The sequence below is a fragment of the Artibeus jamaicensis genome, unplaced genomic scaffold (genome assembly GCF_021234435.1).
Source record: "Artibeus jamaicensis isolate MK-2021 breed Jamaican fruit bat unplaced genomic scaffold, CSHL_Jam_final contig_519, whole genome shotgun sequence".
Lineage (NCBI taxonomy): Eukaryota > Metazoa > Chordata > Mammalia > Chiroptera > Phyllostomidae > Artibeus > Artibeus jamaicensis.
The window spans coordinates 55,802,068-55,827,034 of NW_026521871.1; the positions used below are offsets into that span (position 1 = coordinate 55,802,068).

General features: G+C 43.8%; 1 protein-coding gene across 1 annotated transcript in view; it reads left to right on the forward strand.

Annotated features, from left to right (window-relative positions):
- The window catches only part of DOCK3 (dedicator of cytokinesis 3), a 294,505-nt gene that overhangs the window by 193,981 nt on the left and 75,557 nt on the right, over positions 1 to 24,967 (forward strand). Inside the window, exons 11-15 of the mRNA XM_037128613.2 lie at positions 1,635 to 1,695; positions 2,916 to 3,063; positions 8,648 to 8,736; positions 13,523 to 13,648; positions 23,785 to 23,909. Of these exons, the coding sequence (XP_036984508.1) occupies positions 1,635 to 1,695; positions 2,916 to 3,063; positions 8,648 to 8,736; positions 13,523 to 13,648; positions 23,785 to 23,909 (549 nt within the window). The remainder of the gene's footprint in view (positions 1 to 1,634; positions 1,696 to 2,915; positions 3,064 to 8,647; positions 8,737 to 13,522; positions 13,649 to 23,784; positions 23,910 to 24,967) is intronic.

A 24,967-nucleotide genomic window follows, 5' to 3' on the forward strand; every position in this document is an offset into this window, starting at 1 on the left:
GCAGGGCCTCCCTGTCCCCTGTTTTACCCAAATAAACTCCTCGGGAAAACCGGAGTGCTCAGGAAAAAAAAAAAAGGAAAGATTGGAAGGAAATGGAACTAAGGGACCTTTTCCTTGAAGCATAATAGAAATCATGGGAGCCCATCTCATTAAGGACAGAGGTTACTCCATCAGTCATTACTAATTTATAGTGATGGCTGGGAGTGAACAGTGGGTGGATGACCTGGTAGGAAGTTTGAAACATCACTTCAAGTACATGTTAAATAAAGTATAAACACATACTCCTAAATAACCATTTTATTTCAGTGTGTTCTAAACATAAGCAATATATAAAATTATTTTTATAACTCTAGTTTTAAAAGTTTCTGACTCTGAATGACTTGTTTACTTAAGGAAGTCCTTAAAATTTTCCAGATAAAATTATTTTCAGCTTTATACTCAAGCATAAATGATATACAGGTTCTGTCCAGAAAGTATCTAAGTATGAAACATAGAAACATTTATTGAAGAAGATACAAAATACAAGAAACATTGTATGTAGACAGTGACGCCTCAATCTCCTTCAAACTGGGCACCTTGGGACCTCACACAGTTCTTGCAGTCGCCATCAGCTGCCCTGTTGTATTTTCTTGAATCTCATAGACAGTATGAAATCTCTTCCATTTCAAGTGTGATTTTTAGTTTGGGGAAAAGCCAGAAGTTGCAGGGTGCCAAATCTGGGCTATGATGGGGGCTGAATCACGTGGGTGATTTGCTGTTTCACCAAAAACTCTGCATGAGATGTGGTGCATGAGTGGGCATGTCGTGATGAAGCAGCCAGTCATCAGTTGCCCATAGCTTGCGCCTTTTGAATCATCTGAATAGTGTCCATGGAGGAGTATTCAAGCTTAATGCAAAATTTGATGCAGGTTCATTTCTCTACTCACTCATTTTGAATGTGATGGTGGCACAGTGCACATGTTCACTTAACGGTGACTGACTAGCACAGTGAAGTCTTCACTGTTCACACACGTGCATTCTGGTCCACTGTCCTTGACTTCCAGGTTACATTGATGCCATGCAAACTATTCTTGTTATGTTAACAATGGTTGGGCTTTTTCTGGACAGACCTCATATATCTAAATTTAGAAATGGAAATCAAATTATTGATGTTTCACTAAGACCAAGTTAATCTCTTTTCAAAGGAACATACATAGTGTGCAATAACCATTTGTGGACAGTGGAATAAATGTAACATTACTGAAGAATAAACTTTAGAATTTCAGTCATTAGTGGGCTTTTTGGTGTTTTCCCATTTCTGTGCATTGAGCATTTCTTTTGTTAGAAAATGTTGTCGTGTGATATTAGCAATATCGTGGTGATTTCTGATGTGAGAACTCTTGTAGATATTTGTTAGGTGTTCTAAATAAGAGCTGGAGAAGTAGTATCAATAAAATAAACTTCCAAAGGCTTATAACATAATGACTTTTACTGCAGGAATCCTATAAACACTAAACTGCGATGTGCTTGGACTCCCACCCCCATTTATAACTTATGCTAAAGCCATAAAAGCAAACCTCATGAGGTTCAAAATGAAATTTTAATTATTTCTGTGTATCCATTGCCTCAATTAACTTATTTTTCTCTTTTCTTAGGATCTGAGCAGCAAAGACATGAAGAGAGATTTGTACATAGTTGCCCATGTGATACGAATAGGTACTGTCTACCTTATTCATTCACGTGACTAAGACCAGTCCGACTTTGGACAAGTATCTGCTCTGCATGAGCTTTGTCTTCTTCCCACTTCTGCCTGTTTCATCAGGTCTCAGGAGGAGAGTCCAGCTGCTATTGGAGCTTTGCCTTAGGCTCAGCTCCTGTGGTAGCTGAGTTTGATATAAAGGAATACTTTTTTTCCCCCACTTAAAATCTTTTGTTCTCTATTTGTTTTGGACCCAAACTCTATTCCAAGTGGTCTGCTTATAGGCATTCTCTTTGTCAGACTGCCCTTCCTCTGTGTCAGCCCTCAGCTACAGTCATCTGATAGCAGACCTGATGGCCACGGTTGCCAACTTAACAGGTGGTGAATGGCCTTTGCTGTGTTTTGTATCAAAAAGTATGTATCTATGCTATTTTCCACAAAATTAGAGTGACTGCCCTTACTGCAGTAGATGGATGGCATCTCACTTCTCTGCCACCCAAGATGAAAAAAGTGATTTTTGCCACTATTCTGTGGTTGGTTTGCCTAGCTTATTTCAAGTTTATGACATAATTTGGGGACTGTGACTAACCAAGTCTTCCTTCGTAGGTTTGGGTTCTGGCAAAGCTTACATATTTTGTTAGAGAATATTTTTAATCCTTATCAACAAAACAACTACTTTGCTGTGTTTTGGGGGTTTTGTTTGTTTTGCTTTACTTAATAAAGCATTTGTCGAGGTTCCAGTTTTGCATTTGCGAGTCCTCTTGCCACTGCAGTCAGAGCCCTGGTAAGCAGGAGAAGCAAGGTCTTATCCACTTTCTGAGATGGCTCTCGCTCCTGTCATGGTTCAGGAGCAACTTTGGCAGCTTATAATAAATAATAAAACTTCCTTAATATGCTTAAATGTAAATGTACCAGTGCATTGATTTTTCTAAGAAATCCATGAAACATCTGTTTAATTGTCATATGATTAATAAATGGACTTTTGATGTTAAGGTGAGTAATAAGGAAGATTGATTGAATGTGATTCAGGTGAAGAGCCCTGGGCAAAGGCCTGTTTGGCACTGCCCCACATAAATATCCTTCCATCCGTGGATGGCTCTGTTCAATCCTAAGTCAGGCTGCCGGTATGGAGGATCTCTAAGGTGCCTCTAGTTCTGGCATCCTTGGATGACAGTCGGGGACAGTGGAGAGGAGCATGGAGTGCTCAGTCTGACTGGTGTTTTCTGCTGTGCCCCAGGACGGATGCTCCTGAATGACTCAAAGAAGGGCCCTGCTCACCTGCACTACCGGCGACCATATGGCTGTGCAGTCCTAAGCATCCTGGATGTCCTGCAGTCGCTCACAGAATTAAAGGAAGAAAAGGATTTTGTTCTCAAGGTTTACACGTGAGTGATGGACCTCAGAAACTTGTAACATGAGCTATCCCAGCACTGTCCTCAACAGTAGCAGTTCTTCAGCTTTGTGGACAGGGAATTGTCAGGATACATAGGATAGACAGTTTTTTGAAAATGCAGAGATTCTGATTTAAGGTTTGGGATGGGGTTCTGGCAGCTGTATTTCTAATAAGCTTGCCGGTGATTCTGAAGCAGCTAAATGTGGAGCCTTCTTTCCTAAAGTAAAAGCCTGGTAGTGTACATTTCCTCTTCTAGCCACGATTAACTGACATTATATAATCACAGAAAGGCTGATGATGAAATTTTACATGTGTTTTGGATATGAAAGAGTCTTCTATGTCTAATGCTTGCCCCCAGCTATGGCAACTGAGCTAGCTGCTGATGCAGATTGCGTCAAAGAACAGTCACGAGTCAGGTTGCCTTGTCCTTGAAGAAAGCCAGATTTTCTGAGGAGCTGCAGTTCCACCCTTCACTTCTGCCCCCACAGATCTGTAGGCCCCATTCAGCCAGGCCTGCAGTGCTCCCAGTGTTCATCAGCCGAGGGACCTGTCTCACAGAAGCAGTGCGTCTCATACTGACTCTTGTTAAACAACAGGGGAAAGAACTAATAAAGAAACACAGAATCCAGGCATATTGTCTGTCTTTGCTTCTAATACTTAGGCATGAATAGTAATGCTGAGTTTAGTTTTTGGAACATGGTGTATTTCTGTGAGAATATTTTTCAAAAATCAGGGGGTTTTTTGGTTCTAACAAAATAACTGTTTTTCCAAGTTAAATCTGGCAATCACCATGTTAATATATCTTCACCATAACATTATTTAGATATTTTTTTGTACAGTCTGTTCTGTTTGGTTCAGGCACAAAGAGAACTTAATCCACAGTTACACTTAATTTGGGCCTTCATGTAATGAACCACATTTTAGTAATTTAAAATTTATTAGTAATTTAAAAATAAAAGCCATATCCTTATTACCTATTTTGCCTTAGTTCTATTCAGAGTTATGTACTTGATGGAATGAGTCTCTTTCTTTGGAATAGTAACTTACAAAGGAAATCTTGGTGGGTTTTCTCTTCCTTGGTCACAGACTTTCTTTATCTATCAGATTTCTTCATAGATGGGTAGTGGGACCTCCTTCTTGATTCACTGTCCTCATTTTGAACAGAACTAAAGAGAAATCCAAATCTGCCATCATTACCATCTTCTCTCTGTTCATGAGATTTATATATAGCACTTGAGAATTGCGTGTCTGTGCATGTATCAGCTGTTCCTTGCCTCGGTGCAGATTCTCTCTGTGGATAGGGTCCTGCACAGCCTCCCTCTTGAAATCATGCTGTCAGGCTTAATTGAGCTAATTGGTTCTAAAACAACAGCTTTGGATATCAGCACGTCACTTTGCAAGAAGTGTGATTTGTTTGTAGCTTTTGCTTAGCTTTTTCCTATGATCCGTGTCTAATATATCAACTCCAAAAAAAAACAATGTTTTTATAGTGAAGGTAGTTTAAATTTTTTGAAGGACTGATAGAGTTAAAGTGTAGGATAATTTTTCCGGTTGAAAATTTTAACAGACTTTTAGCCCTGGTTGGTGTAGCTCAGTGGCTTGAGCGCGGGCTGTGAACCAAACAAGCACAGTTCGATTCCCAGTCAGGGCACATGCCTGGGTTGCAGGCCAGTTCCCAGCAGGGGACACACGGGAAGCGACCATACATTGATATTTCTCTCCTTCTCTCCTTCCCTTCCCCTCTAAAGATAAATAAATAAAATCTTTAAAAAAAAAAAGAAAAATTTAACAGACTTTCAAACAGACTCTGAACTGCATGTTTGTGCAGTTGGGTTTGTGTGTAGAATGGAATTTCTCTACGGTTAGTCTTTTAAGTCCACATCGGCACAGTGCATCTAGCCCTTGGGAGAAGCAGTATTTTCCAGTAAGTTTAAGGGGACATGTTTGTTAGACTGAGTTGGAAGCTTAAAGGGTTTACTAATTGCTACTGTTAGTGTTTTAACCTTTGCTAAAGATTTTGCAGGATAAAAGTCTTTTGTACAGTTTTAATCAGTGAATTGGTAAAATATGTAATTAGTTGTTGACATTCCTCTCATCAAACGGGGGATTTCATGTGTCTTGCTATATGGCCACTGCTCTGGCTGTATAGATGTTAGTCAACATCAAGTGTGTGTGGGAGGGCGGCACATCCTTTTAAGAAGATTTCAACCAGAAGCCAAGCCATGAAAATTACGTCCCTTCCCAAAGAGTCAAAAGCCTGAAAAATCACAAATTAATAGCCACACTGTGTTGTTTAGTCTGGTATGAATATCCTATCTTTCCATTTGGCCAAAGAGACAATGGTCACAAACAGGCACTGGCATGTTGAACCTGGGACATAAAAGGAGAGGTGTGCCAAGGAGCTAAAGCCAACATTGGGGTGGAGAGGAGGGGTGTCCATAAATTATGCATATGACGAATCCACGATTCCTCTGAATATGTGATGACCACTCTCCAACTTCATAATGAGAAAGTCTAAATAAACATATTTAGGTAAATCCTAATGAAATAGATAACTACTTTAAATATTAAATTTATTACCTTAGTTATATTTTAAATTATATAGAATGTATATTACATGTTATAATCAGATAATATATAAAATTGATAAGTATTGTTTTTTCCTCACTCTCATACGTTATGAGAGGATTTTATTCAAAATTTTCATAATCAGTCGTGCTCTCAGGTCTTTGTCACCACCAAAGCCACTTTCCAAGTCATCTGACTTAGTTTTTCCAGGCACCTTATTTCTCGTTCCATCAGTTGGTTTTGACACATCACTCTTTGAATCCTTGATGATGCTTTCACTGGAAATTCATCTTGAGGAAATAAATTTTTTCAGTGAATGTGTTTCACTGGAAATATATTTTTGCTGAACATTTGGACACTTCACGTTTCTGTGTTTTCATTTGTCCCGTAGGCTCATGTATGTGACCTTGGTGAGTGAGAAGGGTGTTCTGAACGTTCCTTGTTGAGCTAATGTGTGCACCTGCTCTGGTGCCCCTGAATGCTCGGAGATCCCATGGGGAAAACCAAAAACCTCTCTTCTTACTCCGTCGGTAAAATTCCTGGGTGTGGCGTGGTGGAGTGCCGCTTTGTTGCCCGTGCCGGACATCGTCTCTGTGGGAAGGTGGACTGCCACAGAGACACGCAGACCTATGTAGGTCACAGCCTTTTATGCGTCTTATGACTGAAGATAAACTATCAACATCAGTAATAATGCTCTAAATATTAATGTGATCGAATATGATATAATCATGCCTGATTATAATCACAACTCATGATTATTTAATAAATGCTTACATGTATAATTTTTCTTTACAAAATATCTTAGTGATTAGTTAAAATATGCTGATGACACCACACCCACTTTGTTTCAGTTGATTTGAAAAGCTCCTCTTGGCATTCTGTAAAAGGAGGTGTTTAAAAGGCCAGTTAGGAGATGATTACACTGGTCTGGGAGAGAGATGACACCAAGGCCTCGGAGAGGAGAAGTCAGATGTGACAGATTTTAAGATGGCGAAATCGACAGGGTCCAGGTTGAGTGAACTAGTGGGCTCTGCTTAGTGAAAGGGAGTCTCTGAAGCAGTCAGGTCGGGGAGAGATGGCAGGAGCCGTGATGTACTGATGTAGGTCAGGAACGTAGGGATGAGTCTGGTCTGGAGACACTGCTTTGTGGCTTGGCAGCTTCTGGTGCTGGTTGAAACTATGGGAGTAGGTGGGATTGCCCAAGAAAGCTTGCAGGGTAAGATGGAAATGGGCCAAAGACAGAGTTATGAAGGCCACCAATACCGGTAGTTAAGGGGTGTGCAGTGGCAGAGACAAGCTGTTTTCTGGTTCCTGAATTGTATGTGTTGGGGGGAAGGGTACATGTGAGTGAAATAATACACACTGTCACTGTTGATGTGGTCAGCAAAGCATGGGCTTCACTCTACTACCAAGGAACCAGTGAGAGTCTTTTTGGAGGGAGTTAATTTTAAGGACTCCGCTTTTGAAAGCAGTGTTATTTATGACAAAATGTAGTCAGAGTTCTGTTAAAGTAACTATTGATTCTGTAAACCTCAAAAGTGACAAAAAACTGATAGAAAAACACATCTTGGCCTCTTCACCAGCTGAGCACTTCTGGTATTGACTGGCTGGAAGACGAGACAGCGCGTGTCAGACAGGAAGGGCTGGAGGTGCTGCCGCCAACACCTCTCACTTTTCATTTCCAGCTGAGTTGCTAAGTCGTAAGTGATCATCTTAAAGAACACTCCTGCCTCTTTGGAAGGAATTCTGAAAGTGGGAAGTTATCCTCTCAGCTCTGTGAGAACCTCATCTTTGACCGTTTTTCACAGGCTAATTTGTACTGACTGAAGAGTCTGAAGAACCACTGATTGAGTAACACAGTCAAGATAGTGACCAACCTCCTTGAACTCTGTGGCCTCTCACAAACCCTTTTAGGTAGAAAGCTGTGGTATGTCACACTGCTGGATAGCACGCGATATAACCTACTGAGGTTCTCTCTTGAAGGGGCTGTACTGGACTGTACCCTTCTGTGCAACTATGGAAAGATCCTGTGAATTTTCCTTTGCCCATGGGTCCTATTTTGTGGAATCAGTGTGTCCATGTCTCCCTATCCAACAGGGGCTGGAGTGGGGCCAGGGCCTTGGGGACTGCCAGTGTCACATGGGATTTTCAAGAGATTACCCTGAATCTCATTCCCGTTGTTTCATTGAGGTGTCTGCATTAGGATGGGGAATTCCTAGTCTTCTTTTGCTAAGCTAAGCCAAGTGGTTGTGTGGTTGCAGCCCTTGGAATTGCCTCTTAGAGGGGAAGACTGTAAATAATGTCATAAATGAACACAGGTGCAGTGTTGCTCCTTCATTCTCTCTTTTGTTCCAATCTGAAGTCCCTAGGAAAGAACTGTCTTCTTTCATATTTAAGCATCTGCCTTCTCTGCTGAGCCCTCCTTCCACGCACTGCTCTCCCAAACTCTTCTTTTTACTTTGGACTGGCTGAAATACAGCCCAGGCAAATAACCACGTTGCCCTGTGCTAAGCAGGATTTTCTTCTTGGGCCAGTATGATGACAGCTGAATGACAGAATAAAGCAACTGCGAGGCATGTCGGTTTCTAAATGGGAGTGCTCGTTGGGAGGAACAGTTTTCTTCTCCAATGGGAACTATCCTCTGGAGCCTAGTTCTTTTTGTTGCTCATTTGTTTGGGGTGTGTGTGTGTGTGTGTGTGTGTGTGTGTGTGCGTGTGTGTAAGGAACTAGAAAAGAAAAAACCCTGACAGTTGGGAGAGTGCTGTCAGGGAAGAGGGCATTTTGCCACTTACACCGTATTTGTAGAGATTCAGTTTAGAGCTTCTATTTTTTCCCCAAGTGTGAATATTCTGTGTGCCTCAACAGAAAATGAGCCTTGTCTAATTCAGTAAAATATGCATTTATTTCTTTTGGAAAGTGAGATTGAAGTGTCCCTTTAAACTTTGTGTCACAGATTGGAATGTGTGTTTGAGACCCTTGAGAATCACATAACTGTCCTTCTGTTGCAGGTGCAACAATGAGAGTGAGTGGTCCCAGATCCATGAGAATATCATCCGCAAGTCCAGCGCCAAGTACTCTGCCCCCAGCGCGAGCCACGGTGACGTATTTCTCTGGCTAGAAATACAACTCTGTGTTGCATTTGCAGTTGCTGATCTCACACCTAAGCAACTGGTGGTGATCGTTTATTTGCCACATGTAAAGTTCAGTTCCTGATAGACATTTATTTCTTTTCCTCCTCTGGTACTATCTATTTCGTTTTGTGATAATTGGGACCTTTTCTAATTAATTTCAACCAAAATACATTTTCTGTTTTTTCTATGACAGTGTCCACGTGCTCTGGTAGGTGACTTGAGTTCCAATGTAAATCCAGAGTGGACAGAAGTGTTGCAGGGTTTGTCACATGTGAAGTCTGTGTTTTCCTGGACAAAGATTACACACCCAGCCCCTCAAAAGGAGACAAATATTAATGTCGCTTTTCCCGTTCTTGTTTAGTGTTAGCACCACCATGAAAGCCTGACACAAGTGAGAACCAGTGATTACTCTGCCAGTATCAGTCACTCTGGAGCTAGAATAGCAAGTCTTCATCACCAGGCAGATTTCATCTTCACTCAACTTTTCCTTCTTCCTCCTTTGCTCTTAAACTCTGTATATATAATTTCGTCTAAATCTTGGTACAGTTAGATCGTACATCTGCACATTAGATTATTTTCTAAATTGAACATTAGTTACTTGCTGAATTTAGAAGCACTATTTAAAAGCCTATGATTTTTTATATATCCTTAAAGATAACCTTCAACTATACATAGAACCATGTTTCCTTCTGGCAGTATATACCTCTAAATTATGTCATAATCTCTTTTACATACCTTGTTTGTTTTAACTTTCATAGACTTCTAAATGAAAAGTTGGCCTTAAATGACTGTGAAGCCACTGCAAGGCATGCCGATTTCCAAAGTTGTTGAGAAGCACTTTCATTCTTCTCCATCAGGGTCAGCAGATACTCAGCGAGGAGGGCTCTCAGACCTGCTTCACCTGCGGGGCTGCAAGGCTGTGCAGTTTGAGACTCCCTGCTGGGAGAACTCGATCCCTTTGACACTCTGAGGAACAGGGGTCCTGAGGGCCTCTGACTGTTTTTAAGTGACTGTTTCCCCTTAGGGGTGTGCCTGGATGTCAGGGAGCTCCATGCAGTGTGCCTGGGGGTGGGGGGCCAGGGGGGAGTACATGCTGCTAACCTAAAACAAGGCAAAAGCAAGATGCAAATAAAGTCTTGTTTTTAAAGTATAAAAAAGCTACTAGCAGTTTGGAAAATTCTCATTCACATCAATATTTATAATGTTCTTTGCTTTATTTACTTATTTGGTTTATAAGAGCTGCCCTTGACTCTGAGTTCTTGAGACATGATATGATTAAAATGTGGAGAGCATTTTTTTAAAGTGAGATGGTGGCAATAATTCATTAGAAGAAACAGCTAAAAGAGCAGTTTTTCTATTACCTCACCAAGTGAAGCTGCTGACTTCTGTCCTATTCCCCAGGGTAAGCAGAGACTGCACCAGCTTTGGTGTCCCTGGGGTTTGTCCAGAGCTCACAGACCCTGGTTGTTTACACAGTGGGAGAACAGTACTTGTTCTTTGCTGGGACACCACAGGCTTCCGAGTGCCTCGGAAGTGCTTCCGAGGAGCCATTGTGAGAGGAGTGCTTCCTGCACTGGGGGAAAAGCCAGAAGCAAAAATAAGTTGCTGCTTTTTGAATTGTGTGTCTGATTACTCCTTGGCAAGGCTTGACTTGGAAGATGGTTGAGATCTTGAAACCTTCCTGTTTCACCCCTCCCATTAAATATTTATTTAATGAGAGGAAACTGATGCTTAGTGAAAGTACTTAATGGCCGAACAAGGAAGCCTGGGTTTCCAGACTCCAAGCCACTGGCCTTTCTGCTCTATTACCAAGCTTCTGAGCACCGGTCTTCCACTGCCAGACTCTGGGGTCTTTGTGTCAGAGAATTTCATAGCTGCTCAAGGAATAGTTCAGGTCTTTATTAGTCTCCTCAATTAGAGACACTTCTTTATAAAAAATTGTGTTTGCTGTACATTGTCACCCATCTTTGTTAAAAGTCCTGGACAGTTTACTACCTTGGCAGTTTTGCTGCAGAAGTCGTCAGTGCGTTCCCTTCTAGTCAGATCCTAAGAAAATGCAGAAGGAACCGCAACGTTGGTTTGGGTGCTGAGAGTAAAAGTATCATGGAGCAGGAACTCTGTTAGGTGCAGCTTTAGTGTGTGTGGTTGCTTGTTTCCACTGTTGGCCTCTTAGATATGCAGCCACAGACCTAACTCTTGGCAATTCCAGTATCATGAACGTTGCTAAAAACAAGTAAGACAGGTAAAACAGTTGACACACTAGTTTTCTTTGTGTTTTTAAGTGACTATTAACTATAGCTTTGTGCACACATCTTGGTCTAAGATGGATTTACATTATTAATCCTCACCTAGCTCTTCTGTGAAAGGTGGAGGTAGAGAGGAACAGGGCCAAGTTGTTGACCCTCCAGTATTACACACAGGATTATTGTCCATTTGTCAGTGTTGTCAATTTGTCCAGTTGTTTTTGTGGGACAGTCTTTAATCTGAGACAAAGTTCAGTGATAAAACAGTTTTCTGTGTCAGGGGTCATATTAACAGAGAAATTGTATAGACATGGTTACTGTCAAGTTCCTTGGCTTGAGAGCTGGCCGACTGGTAGGAAGACCACCAAGTATTACAAAGGGACTGGTACATACTGGGCAGGTGAGTGCGCCACTTCCCTGAGTTACTCACAGAGGCTCCTTCATCCTGAAGACCAGTCCTTAGCATTATTTGTCATGTGCTTTCATCATCCAGGTTTCAGAACCAGAAATGAGATCCAGAAGTTCCAGGACTCCAACCCCTACATTGTAGGGTTCACAAGATAGGGTGGGGTTTTTATAGTCTTCACTGGTGACTTCTTTCACTCATTGTGTGCCTTTCTACCTGCTTTCTTGTAGAAACTGAAGCCCTCTTCCTCTCATTTGTTACATTTTGAGGTAGAGAACAGCTGCTCAGGATTCCTTGGGCTAGCTCGAAAGCTAGATGTCTCTCCCAGCACCTTCAGTCTACACCCTCACAAGTTGCACTTGGCATGTCTTGGCCAGTGTGGCTGTCAGAAAATGAGATGAAAGGCAGTCATGGGCACGTGAGTAAATCTTTGCTAGTACAGAATGATAAGAGTGCACCCACTGATTCCTTTTTCCTCTGCCCTCCAGCCACCATCTCAAATTCTGGAAGCTGTTCCTTCCTCAGCTGTCTGCTTCAAGTTAGGCTATCTTGAGGTCTGTGGGTTCCTGTTTACCCAGAGAAAGACATTTGACAGCTGTGTAAAGACAGTATAGGTCCATGACCTGGGCTTGTGGGGCTTCTCTCCTCTACAGAGATCACCATGGCTGGATTCTGGCCCCCAGCCTTCAGGTTCATAAACTAATTGTGATTGAGTCTGCCAAGTGATTAGGCTGTAAAAAATTACTTTTGGGTGGTCGAAGTCCCAGACACTGATTATCTGACCAGAATGCCAACTGGATACCATATGTCTGCATTTCAGGACACTGTGTTGATGGATCCCAGTGTTAATGGCACCTGGCACAATACATGTGTAGTTCCAAGGTTTCTTGGGGAGCATGAGCCCAGCTGAAGCAATGAGATCATCTTGAGGTTTAGGCTGGGCTTCAGTGGAATGTACTTCCTCCCCTGGCCCAGCTGTGAAAGTACACATTCCTAGTGTCTGTGGCTCTTTTTCACTTTCCCACCCTTCTCTCTCTTCCCATTCTTATTCTCCAGCTTTGTTCGTTACTGTTACCTTCTAGCCATCACTCTTCTGATTGTCATAATTATCATAATATCTTCTCCCAGTTCTAGATGTTCATTTATTGCTCATCTCCCAACTTTTTCCATCCATGAGTTACTTTCTACGGACCTGTAGACCAGCACCTAAATTTACCTTGCTGTGAATTTAACAGCTAACTTCATTTACAGAGTCTTGGAAGCACTTCCCAACTATATCTAGGCTTGACCTCACAGCCTTATAGTTAGTGGTTGCAGTGGGGTTCCTTGGGGACAGGGAAGGGGGCAGTTTCCAGGAGATTCTTACTTTGTGCAATACTCCTAGGGTACAAACAATGAGCCAGAAAACAGCTTATCTCAGATCATCTGGAGAGCCTGAAACACACAGAGTCTGAGACCAGGCTCACTTAGTGTCCCCAAACTCTTAGTGTCCCCAAACTCTTTACTCACAGTGTGGTGGTTTTCTGCAGGAAGAACATGGTGTCTGCTGGCTGCTCACTTTATAAGCTATTGCTAGGTTGACCAATCACATTGCTTCCTACACTTCGGCATACTTGTAGCATGGAATACAGTACCTCTTAGCTCATTTATTTCTAGCTGGTGGGACACCTTGACTGACACAAGGTCTTTTTTGGTCACACTTGTTTCTGGGCTGCCATTTTTTTCTGCATACTTTTCTGGGTCTCTAAATGAGCCGCTTATGTAGCTCATCCCTCCCCTTCAATATTCAGTAGGGCCTGGCTAGGCCCTGGGTTGAGTGCTGGGTAACAGAGAGAAAGGCAACTCAGTCTCCCAGACCTCAGTCTGTATTTACAGACTAGTTCTCTGGGTTACTGAGGTCATCTTGGCTTAAATTTCTTTAGCTTTCTAGAATGTTTCTTGAGAATAGTATGTATTTTCTGCATCAATTTTTTTTTCAAGAAAAATGCTGAACTTTGCACTTTTTGTTTCCTCACTTGGAAACAGCGAGACTCTGTCTTGTCTAGCACTACAATACAGGGTGGAAGTGTGGGGCTAAAGAAGAAAATACTTTTGTTCTTGCAGGCCTCATCATTTCTCTCCAGCTTCTTCGTGGAGACATGGAACAGATAAGGAGAGAAAACCCCATGATATTTAATAGGGGATTGGCGATTACAAGAAAATTGGGATTTCCTGATGTCATCATGCCAGGTGGGTAGAACTTCCTGGGGCTCGGGTGAGGGAAAGGTGAGGAGCATGGATTCCAGTGCTTCTCTCAGGAGCAGCTGGGAAACTGCCGTGGAGGAGCCCGGCAGCAGTATCAGCCTCTGCACCCCAAGTCGGGTTGCTGACGATAGTCTACAGCCAGTGGCCCCTTTGGCTCTTGTTGGCATTTGTCTTTTTCCAGAAGCCCCACATCACATCCCCCAGTGCAGCATGACAATCCAGCGGCCAGACTTTGTCGTCTCCGAGGAGGCTGGGTGGTGGTGACCACCATGGAACTTCCTGAGGGCGCCTTTTACACTCTGCTTTCATCACAGGCTGTAGAAGAGAATTGTCTCGCAAGAACTTCCTCTTTACATGGAAGAATATGTACCTGTAGTGTTGATGAATCCCACTTCATGTGGGAATAGCAGATGCATTTTAACATGTCAGAAAACTGAATCAGACAGATGGTGTCCATTAGGCATTGTGAATTGTATGGCCTAGCCAGCTTCTCGGGAACTTTCTCACCCGCCTTGTCTAATGCTGGTTGGAGAGCCAGGGCAGAAAGTGGGAATACACTGACCTTCCAGTGTGAGTCTAGCAGGTCAATCCCAAGTTTATGTTTTCAGTTTTATGCAGGTGATGCTGGAGAAGTGGGTCAAAACAGGCCATCAGAGCCAAGGGGGCTGTAGGGAGTGAGGGAAGGCAGAGAGGTGTCTCAGATGGGTGGCAGGTGGTCTGATACGCAGAGAAGATGCAAACAAGGGGAGGGAAATCAGAACAGACAAAGAGCTGGTTACCTGGACAGATTCTAGGACTTATGAATCTACCCTTTCCACTGTGTTTTAATGATCTGGTAAAAGCTTGTTTGCTTTTGTGTAGAAGGGCCAAGCCAGACTAGACTGAACTGTGACTGCTGTAAATTTCACCTATTTGGAGTTCTCCATGGTGCTCTAAATTCTCTTCTCGTAGATGTTTGCCAGCACATACCGAAGGGGAGCGTAGAAGGCCCATGTGCTGGATCCCAGCTGCCTCCCCCTTCCCACACTAGTCCCAGACTTGTTTTCTGTTGCCTTCGATACCTCTCCATAGACACTGCAAGCAGAGCAGCTGCTGTGAATAGCCTTCATCTTCTGCTCATGCACTAAAGGAGGGTCTTTTGCATGGGAAACCTGGGTCACTCAGTCAATCCCATGTTTATTTTTAAATGCTGAGGAGACCTCATGCTTACTAAAGGTCCCTGTCTGGCTGCCGTAGATGTGATAACCTCCACAGGATGTTTCTCCATCCGTCCTGACACCATTTCTCAACTATCTCTGGCCCTGGTTATTGGGAAAAGAAGATCCCAGGCACAGTCCCTGGCTTCTTGGCAGCATGTCATGGAAGAAAGAGTCGGTGGTTAAACATTTATCTGGTGATCTATTTTAATTAGATATCAAGGCTCAAGAGGTGCATATATTCTAAGGGATACACTTAAAGTCTGCCCTTTCTCTTAAGGACTTATTTGTCTAAGATTTAGACATTTCTTCCTTTCAGTCTTTACACAGTCGTAGAATTAAAACCAAGTAAGCAGAAACTAGAAAAGAATAAGCTCAGTCAAAAATATTTTTTAAGCAAGCTTTGATTTCAAAAGTGACATTGTCCAAACTTCATCCATGGAAAGAGATCTTTTTGTGAAGCACTCTGCATCTCTTTGCATTGTTGGCACACAGTTTATAAAGGATTTCTGAGTATGCTAGGCATCACCATGGGAATCAGGTATATTGGGCACTGGTGAGGCCAGCCGAGGTAAAGGGGGCTTTTCCTCTCCTGGGCAGCTAAGGGATCCTGTAATTTGCCCCATGAGGCCAAGATACTGGCAATCCTGGGAGGTCCCAGCCGGGGCTGTGAGGATGCTGCTTTCTGTGTTGTGTGCCTTTGCGTGTGGAGTGCTGCCGCTGAAAATGAGGATGGTTCACAGGCTAAAAGCTGTCCTTTGTACATACTCTGTCTCCGTCTCTATCCTCTTTCCTTGAGGGAAGAGCTTTTGGCACAGATGGCACTCCCAGGGTTGTGAGCTAACAACTGCCCGCCCCTTAATGCACCCCAAGATGTCAGCAGAGTGGGTGTTCTATCCTCAGGCAAGGTGGCAGAGCTGGCCTGCAGGTCCTGTTGCAGCAGCAGGAAAGTGTGGAGTGTTTTAACACTGCAGCCAGCCTGTGTTGGGAAAACATGATAAGGCTTTTTGTGAGACTTCCAAGCTCTGGCTACCTGTCCACCAGCAGCTGGTCCACCTTCTACCCATGGGAATGTTGTTCCTGGGCTACAGCAGTCTCAGCCCTCACAGTGCTGGTGTGACCAAGTTATAAGAAGTTGCGGCTGCTTCTTGACACACAGGTATATGGGCAATGAACAAGGAAATAAATTGTGTCAGTAACTATCAGCCTTTCAACACTTAAGTCTGAGGAATAAGAGTAAATGTAAAAATTAGAATTACCCATAAACCATGATTCTTATTTTAAAACTACTCAGAACTTGGCAGACACTCATCGGGAGAGGTTACGGCTCTGCGTTACGGTGCTATAACTGTACAGTTGGAGTTTAGACAGGCTCTAGCCATACCACCAACATACCATTTCAGAAGAGGTCTTTGAAGTGGTCCCCTATTGCTTTCCATGGGTGTGCATGTGCATGTCACATGACTGTTGTGAACAGGAGATGTCCTACTGTGTGCCATAGCTGAGCTCCTGACTTCTAGTTATAGAACAAATAGATATGGGGATTTAAGCCAAAATTTGAAACTTGCTGCCTTTTGTTGGTTTGTCACATTTCTGTGGTACTTCCTCCTTCCTTCCAAATTCGTTTTAATTCAGCTACAAAAGCTAATACCTCTGTTGCATACCTTTGCTCCTTTCTTAGATTTTTTCAAGAACATGGTCAGGACAGGATGGGAGCGGGACAGGTGTTCAGGTGAACAAGTAAATGTTAACACGGTTCCCAGTAATTCACTTGTCAGAAGTAGCCCCCTGCAAAAAAAAAAAACCTTTAAAATGCTGTTGGTCAAAAGGCTGCAAACCAAAAGGGATGATTTAAAATCTCCCACCCAGGAAAAGGCTGTACCTTCTCCAGACCATGTCTGAACCAGCAGGAAAGTGCCCCCACCTCCACCAGCCCTCCCTGACCCTTCTCTCTCCTGGAGGGTGTGTTTTCCAGAGGCAGCAGCAGTACAGGGTTCTGTCATGGCTCTGTGGGGGTGATAACATTTTAGCTTGTTTCCAAAGCCTTGAATTTTAAGGTTGTCATTTACTGTGAGCGATGTGGACCTTGTTTCTCATTAGTTAAATGGTTTTCTGTCTTGCCAGAAGAAATCTGCCCTTTGATTTAGTATGTTCTAACTGCTGACTAAGTTTTTCCTAAAGCATAGTTCTCTAACTTCAGTATGCATCATAATCACCTTTAGAGCTGGGAAAAACACAGATTAATGGGCCCTGGTCAAGAGTTTCTGATACAGTAGGATTGGGGTGGGACCTGATAATCTGCATTCCTCACAAGCTCTCAAGTAATGGTGATGCTGCCCATTCCGGCCCCAGTTTGAGAACCATGCCCTAGCAGGAACTTTGCTTTAGAAATGCTTTGCCCTTCTCTGAATCAGACCTGGCACAAGTACTATTCCTCTCTGGATTGCCCTGAACTTGACCATTAGAAGGTAGGGATGGAGGCATGCTGTCCCCCTCTAGGGGGCCCTCTGATTCTTGCCCTTATGCTCAGAAATACGCTCTCTCCTTTGCTTTGATCCCTGGTAAAAAGTGCATGCTTCATTGCCGACCTGCAAGTGATGTTTTATTCTCTTTTCCTGTTTGTCTTAATTGTTCTTGTTTCTCTCTGTGCTGTCCCCTCATTCTCGCTCCTTTCTTTCTGGTGCAGAGACGAAGATAGTTGGGTGTAAGTTTCTGCTTTTGTGTGTCCTGTTCACTCTTTGCCTGCTGTGTTTCCATCTTCATTTGTTTCATGGAATGTTGCAATACTGGGGTGGGGTGTCATGTACATTATTAATCCTTCATCAACCTCACCTTTTGGGGTAGCTGACACAGCATAAGAAGAGAAACTACCAGCCTGCCTAGAAGACTGTTACTTTGGGTTATTATTAAGATCTGAGGAAGTAAAGGACATGTTGGAATATTAGAAAACCTTAACCAGCCCTAGGTGTACAGCTATAGGGATAGCTTTTTTAAAAAAAATCCTCACCTGAGGATGTATTATTGATTGTAGAGAGAGAAGAAGGGGAAGAGGGAGAGCAAAACATCAGTGGTTGCTTTTTGTATGTGCTCTGACTGGGGAGCAAACCCGCAACCTAGGCATGTGCCCTGACCAGGAATCGAACCTGCAACTTTTCTGGTGTATGGAACTTGGCTCCAATCAACTGAACCACTTGGCCAGCACGACAGGGAAAGGTTTTAATGAGACAGATCAGCTACTCCCATTGACAAGAACATGAGAAGGCTTATTCTGAGCTATAGAGAATCAGGCAGAAAGCTGGTCTTTTCAGCTCTGCTGGATTCATCTCCTACAAAGGGCAGTCACACGGAGACATGGTCTTTGAAAGAAAGCTCTCCTCAAGGGGGGTGATGAAGGAATTTACATGGTAATTCATAGGACTTTGGCCGTCTGAGGGTCAGATGAGGCTCTGACAATGTAGCTAAGGGATGGTTTGGAATTAGTCACATCTGGCCCCACAGCAGGGTGAAAGATCATCACATCACTGGCCCATGAAAAGAATAACCACATATAGTGAGGTCACTGTGTGTATTCCTGTCATCCTGTCAGAGTAGGGAATGCCACTGACTTTGTAACAGTACAAACCAGTCGACGTGTGACACTGAAGACATGGTTAGAAAAGTGAGGGAGCCGTCTCTCCTGGATACTGTAAAGAAGTTCTCCCATATTTCCACGAATGCTGTCTAGAGACTTCACTCCCATTCTGCTGAGAGATAGAACTGGCACCATTACAGGTAGGCTGCTGTGACTGCTGGGAGAAAGTTCTAGTTTTATAATGAATACATGGTCTTAAGGGACAGAAAGCACTATCACAGGAGCGGCCACCCCACCCCTGCATCCTGTCCAGAAGTAGATAAGTCATAAGTGCAATACAGTATTAAAACAATTAGCCTTGAATCCTGGACCATTTTTCCTGGGATGGGATTTTGCATAGGTTGGGTCAGCATGGCTCTAAAACTCCATGTCGTCTGGAGTGTCTATAAAGAGCGTGCTACTGACAGATGCTCTGGTGCCTGAGCTGGACCTCAGAGATTCTGAAACCTGTACGAAGGCTGCTCTCGGAGAGGCACGCGCCCATGCTGTGAGCTCTGTTTCTCCAGAGTCACGCAAAGATGCAGGTCTTCAGAGGGTGAGACCGGACCGCTGAGGCTGACAGTTTTCTCTCCCTGATGGATGCCACTCTGTCAGGGTGTTCCTCAGCCCCTAAGATTTTTGGTGGCTGAAAAGCACTGTTTCATCTAATACCCCTCACTCCATAAGGACCCCAGAATGTTTCAGACCAATCCCTGGCATAGTAAGATGGCCTCAGGTTCATTACCTTGCTCCTTTTCAGTAGGTGTTTGTGTAGATTTACAGGAATCTGGATTTTTAAAAACTTTTCACCCAATGACATGCTTATTGACCTTAAAGAGAGGGGGAAGGAGGGAGAGGGGAAGACAAACACCAGTGTGAGAGAGAAACACTCATCAGTGCCTCCCATATGCACCTGGACCAGGGACCGTACCCACAACCTAGGCATGTGTCCTGACTGGGAATCACACTGGCAACCTTTCAGTCTGTGGGGAGACACTCCAACCAACCAAGCCACATCAGCCAGGGCTGGGTTTTTGTGTGTAGTTTCAGTGTAGTAAAGCTGTTGACACGTAAACACATTAAGGCAGGTATTAGCAAACTATAGCCCACTAGCTAACAGCCTGTTTTTATACTACCTGCCAGTTAAGAATGTGGTTTTTTTTTTTCTCCCACATTTTAAAAAGGTTTTGGAAACAACATGTAACACAGACCTATGAGACCCGCAAACCCTAAAGTGTTTACTGTCTGGCCTCTTAGAAAAAAAAATGTGTCAACTGCTGCCTACTCTTAACTCCTTATTGTCCTGACATGCAGCTATCTATATATGCCAATAGCTGGCATTGGCTACTGTGTGAAACTGAAAGGACAAAGACTATTTATTCTGAGGTGCTTTTACAAAACAGCCCTATTCATTTCTGTTTCCATTCAAAAAACTCTTTTGCATGTTAACTGAGCACTAAGCACTCAGAGGTGTAAGGCATTGCTGATGTTGTTGGATGCTCTGCCAGCCTTAGGAAGCAGAAGACACCTAACAAAGGGAGCCAGGACTGCCCTCAACAATACCTCCTCCCACTTCCCACAGAAGAGCCTCCCTGTTGATAGCCCAGGGTTCCTCCATGCTGCATAATAGCTACCCAGCCCCCTACCCACAGCCAAACCTCATCAGCATCTTCCCATCAGCACCCCCCCACCCATGTTTTGGTCCCCTGGTGTTAAACCCTGGAGAGCATTAGAAACACCTGATGATTTTTTAAATGTATGTACCCAGGTCCCACTGAATTCTCATGGGGTGGATGCCAGAAGTATTTTAACAAGCTCCCTAGGTGATCCAAATACAGCCTCACTTCAAAAACCGCTGCACAGGCCTTCTCTTTCCTGCCTGTCTTCATCCTTCTCCTGGCTGTTGGTTCTAAAGGTTAGAGGAGCCTCCGGGAGGCAGTGCCTTAACCCAAAAGCATGACCCACTGGTAGGTTTTGTGCACACGTTACTTGCATGAGCGATAACTGAAGAGTGGGCAGCCTTGGGAGGCTGTCTGTGAGGCAGTCCTGGGTTATCAGATCCCTGGAGCTGTTCACATTTGCTTGTTCTTAGGTTTTCTCCAAGTTTCAGGAGAATTAGTGGAGAGCTTAATTTAAAAGATCCCCCAGAGAGCTTTTGACAAGAAGGCCCAGCAACATTAACACTCACAAAGTGCTATTCTTGAAATTGAGGCTGTAGTTTGCAAAATTGTAACCTATAAGGCAATTTTGTGCCTGTTCTGACTGAGAGCAGCCCTGGTCTAGACAGGTCTGTTCTCCCAGCTAAAGAGCAGCCAAAGGCCTGATGAAATCAAATTACTTCAGTCGGACTCAGAGGGTATAGTTACCTTCATTGACAAGTTTTCTTTTCTTGAATATATTTTATCGATTATGCTGTTACAGGTGTCCCATTTTTTCCTCTCCTTTATTCCCCTCCGCTCTGCACCCACCCTCCCACCAGCATCCCCCTCTTAGTTCATGACATTGACAATTTTTCTAAGCTTAGATGATCACCAAAGGCATTCTGTTTAAATAGAAAATGTTTAAAGAACGAAAATTGTAGGAATATGTAGCTCAGTCCTTCCATTTGAAATTGGCATTTTAATGTAAGATGCCCTGGAGGAGCTGCCAGAAACCATGAGCTCACTCTATAAAACCAACCCAGACCAGATTCTGTCATTATCAGTCCCCAAGATGATGCCCAGTTTTGGATTAGTATTCTGTCTCACATATGGCTAGGAAGTTTGAAATGTTTCATTTGAAGGATTCAGTTATTGCAACATGGTTAACTTGTGTATAGAGCCACAGAAATTAAACTTTGTATAGTCTAGAATACTATTGCTTATGGGCAGTATCCACTTTTCAAAATCTCTAGCAGATTACCTGGAGAGTGACTTCCAGAGAGTGCTGGTTTAAACCTGGGTAATATTTAAACAAAGCACCTATTCTCTAGGTTAGATATTAAGATTCTCTAGACTACTCACTTTTTTTTGCCAAATGAGCCTAGAAATTGAATTATTATTAAACTCCACAGCAAAGCTAATGTGTGACTAAAAGGATTTTTATCAGAAGGCCCAGAAATGTGTGTTTCAGTTGTTAAAAATTAAAGATGTAACTAATTTTGATTTATCCCATTATAATAGCAATAACCCATAGTGAAGTTCCCAGTTATTTTTTCTTTTTTATTGAATTTACTGGGATGACATTGGCTAATAAAATTATATAGGTTTCAGGTGTATAGTTGTATAATACACCATCTGTATATTGTACTGTGTTCACCATTCCAAGTCAAGTTTAGTTCCTAGCTAATTGTAAATTTTACTTTCATGACTGATTTATTGAGCCTCTTTCCTGATAGTAACAAGCTAATGAGTTTGAGTCTTCCTTCTCCCCCTACTTGCCTTCGTTACCCTGCCACACACCTGAGTGCTCTTTCAGTGATACGCTAGAAGGGCCCAAGCTAGGATGTCCAGCGGAGACAGATTAAAGTTTCAAATTCATCAAAATTTAAAGTAGTGCAGGGATGTCCGACTCATTTTCACCAGGGACCACATCAGCCTTGAGGTTGCCTTCAAAGGGCCAAAAGTAATTTCAGCTCCTTAACAGTAAGTTACATTTATACAGTCTTAGAATTTATTTTGGTCCTTTGAAGACAGCCATGAGGCTGATGTGGCCCCCGGTGAAAACGAATCTGACACCCCTGCAATAGAGTCTCTACTCAGCCCAAGAGGTAAATCTGTGCAGACAGCCGGGGCAGTCATCCTCAAGGCTGCCCACCTGCTCCACAGTTAAATTTGTGTGTGATTTTCCTCTTCTCTGCATGGTAGCCTCAGGGCTGTTTGGGGAGCGAGATGGCTTTTACACAGAGAAGGTTCTCGGCTGTCAGAGAATAATTCCCTCTTATGGGTTGCCCTCCCTTGCTTGAGCTACAGTATTTTGAGAGCTTTGTTATGCAACCAGATAACCATGACTGCACTCCTAGGGCAGGAAAGTAACCTGAAGAATAGAAAGTCTGGTCATAAAGACCTCAAAAGCCCCAGACATGTGCCAGTCCTAATCTGTTGCTATGTCACGCATAAGAGAGCCTTACACTTCCACAGTTAGAAAAGAGGCTATCATCCGTCACTGTGCATCTGACCAGACCAGAAAGCTCATTTGCTAACCCAAACAAAGCCTATTTATGTCACCATGATTCCAGGTAATGAGTATATTTAGATGTGCCAGTGTTTCTAAGAAACGAGGTAGAAAGAATGTCTGACTTCTGAATTGGCTTGCTTTACAAGTTAATTGTTCGTCATCTCTCAGTTGATTTCTTCAGGCTGCTAATACATCTTCACTTTGGCCTTACCTGGTTTTGTTTGTTTGTTTGCTATTTTCTTCCTTGGAAGATTCTACCCCACCCCCCACAGTCTTTATTATATGATTTTTTGAAAGCTAAAGGCCCTTCTTCACAGTGTGACTAAAACTCATGTTGCAGATTTGGAAGCTTAGAGCAGCCTAAATAAGCTCCTCTCATACACAGACAGACAATTCCATTCCTCGTAGAAAGGCAGATGTGACGTAGGTCACTGCGGATGGGCGGCGTGAGCTTCTCCTGTCTGTCTGGAGCAGCAGGACGGGCAGCATGAGCTGGAGCCAGAGCACAGGGCAGCAGTGAGAGCTCCCCAGGCTGTTGTCTCAGCGCTTTAGCACTCATGCTTCTGGAGGAGTGTCATCTGCTCCCAGAGCACTTGTAACAAAAAGAAGATGTGGCATGTAGTCCAGTGACCTCTGCTGGGCACTCCAGCAGGGAATGGGATTTGGAGCGAGGCCTCCAGAAGGAAGAACTAGTGTAGCCTTCAGTCAGACTCAGAAGGGTTAAGGACTGCAAAAAGAAAACCTGTAAAAGGAAAAAGAAACTTTTTTCTTTGAGGGAAATGAAGGATTAGTTGAGATGTGGACCAGACATCATTAAAGTTGATTCTCAGATCGTCCCTCTGTGGGAGGCTGAGATTGCAGTTACCCCCCTGGAGAGAGAGCCTGAGCAGTCCCTGCCCTCCGAGAGAAGATCCCCTGCCCTCCTGCACTGTGCCCCAGCTGTGGTAGGCCCTTCGGAACTCAGACTCGGAGAGCACGTGGCTAAGCAAGCTGAGAACTGTTCCACTGACACTGGTAGGGTGTCCATCGTTATTAACCGAGCTTGGAATGCCCTGTGCATCCCCGAACCCTGGGGGCTCCAGTTGCTAGCCTGGTCCTCCATGTAGATGGGACAGTGTGGCTTCTGTCGTCATGGAGACACAGCATTTCTTTCCCCACAGGCGATATCCGCAATGACCTGTACCTAACCTTGGAGAAGGGGGATTTCGAGAGAGGGGGCAAAAGTGTGCAAAAGAATATTGAAGTGACCATGTATGTGCTTTACGCTGATGGAGAAATCCTGAAGGTAAGGCTTTCTAGCCAGTGTGGAATGCAGGCTAACCTCGAAGTAATCCTGCTGCTTCTGTGGGCTTGGTCCAGAGATCCATCCCCTCGGGCAGGGCTGAACTCAGATCACTGCAGACACACCCTTCCCTGCCCCTGCCTTTGTCAAGGAAGCCCTAGGCATGCGTTGACAATGACTTCCAGTGTCAGCAGCTTTGTGGAAATTCTTCTAGGGTCTGACCTGATGCCTTCCTGCTCAGGTTACCTCTGGTTCTGTCCCACATATTACTTCTGCCATTCTGCCCAGCATCAGCCTGCTTCCTTTGGTGTCCTGCTGTTTTTGTTCCTTGAGCTAATATAAGAAAGTTACATATGCTCTTTGGTCAAGGGGGAGACTTAGGTCCTCACTTGCTGGCATCAAGTTATGTGACAAGGAGCGGCAGGCTCAAGCCCTGAAAGACTACTTCTAGCCAGTGCACTATAGGGATCATTGGAAGTGAAGACCGGGGGTGCTGTTCTATTGTTGTCAGTGTGTCAGTTTTTCCCTCAGTCATGTTATGGTGAAGTCCCTGGCAAATCACAAGGCATCATTTGCAGAGCACTTGGTAGATGGCAGATCAGTCTTCTCCAGACCTCATTTATGTATGTTGACAGCAGCCTTGCGAGGTAGGCAGGACAAGAATGATCATCCACATTTTACAGGAGAAGAAGGTAAAATTAGCCAAAACCATCTCCTAATGCCGGGAAAAACTAGAGGAGAATGTTGAAATGGTGGTCAGACAATGATTTGTCATTTTTGAAACCCACCTCAAGGACTGAGGCATGGCTGTGGTTTGCATGGATGTCATACTGAGGTCAGCAGAGCTGGCAGGTGTTCGCACTGCCCCTGTGCGCCAGGGAGCTGCTTCTGAGTATATGTGGTGCAGCTTCCTGTCCTCCAGGCAAGGGCTGCCGGCAGTCTGAGGGCTGCATCTGCACGGTAGTATTTGGGAACTGGGGTCAAGTTAAATCTGGTCTACCCTGGACAGTCAGCTGATGGCATCCTAAAATGCCAGTGCAACACTGGGCTGAGGAAGGTTA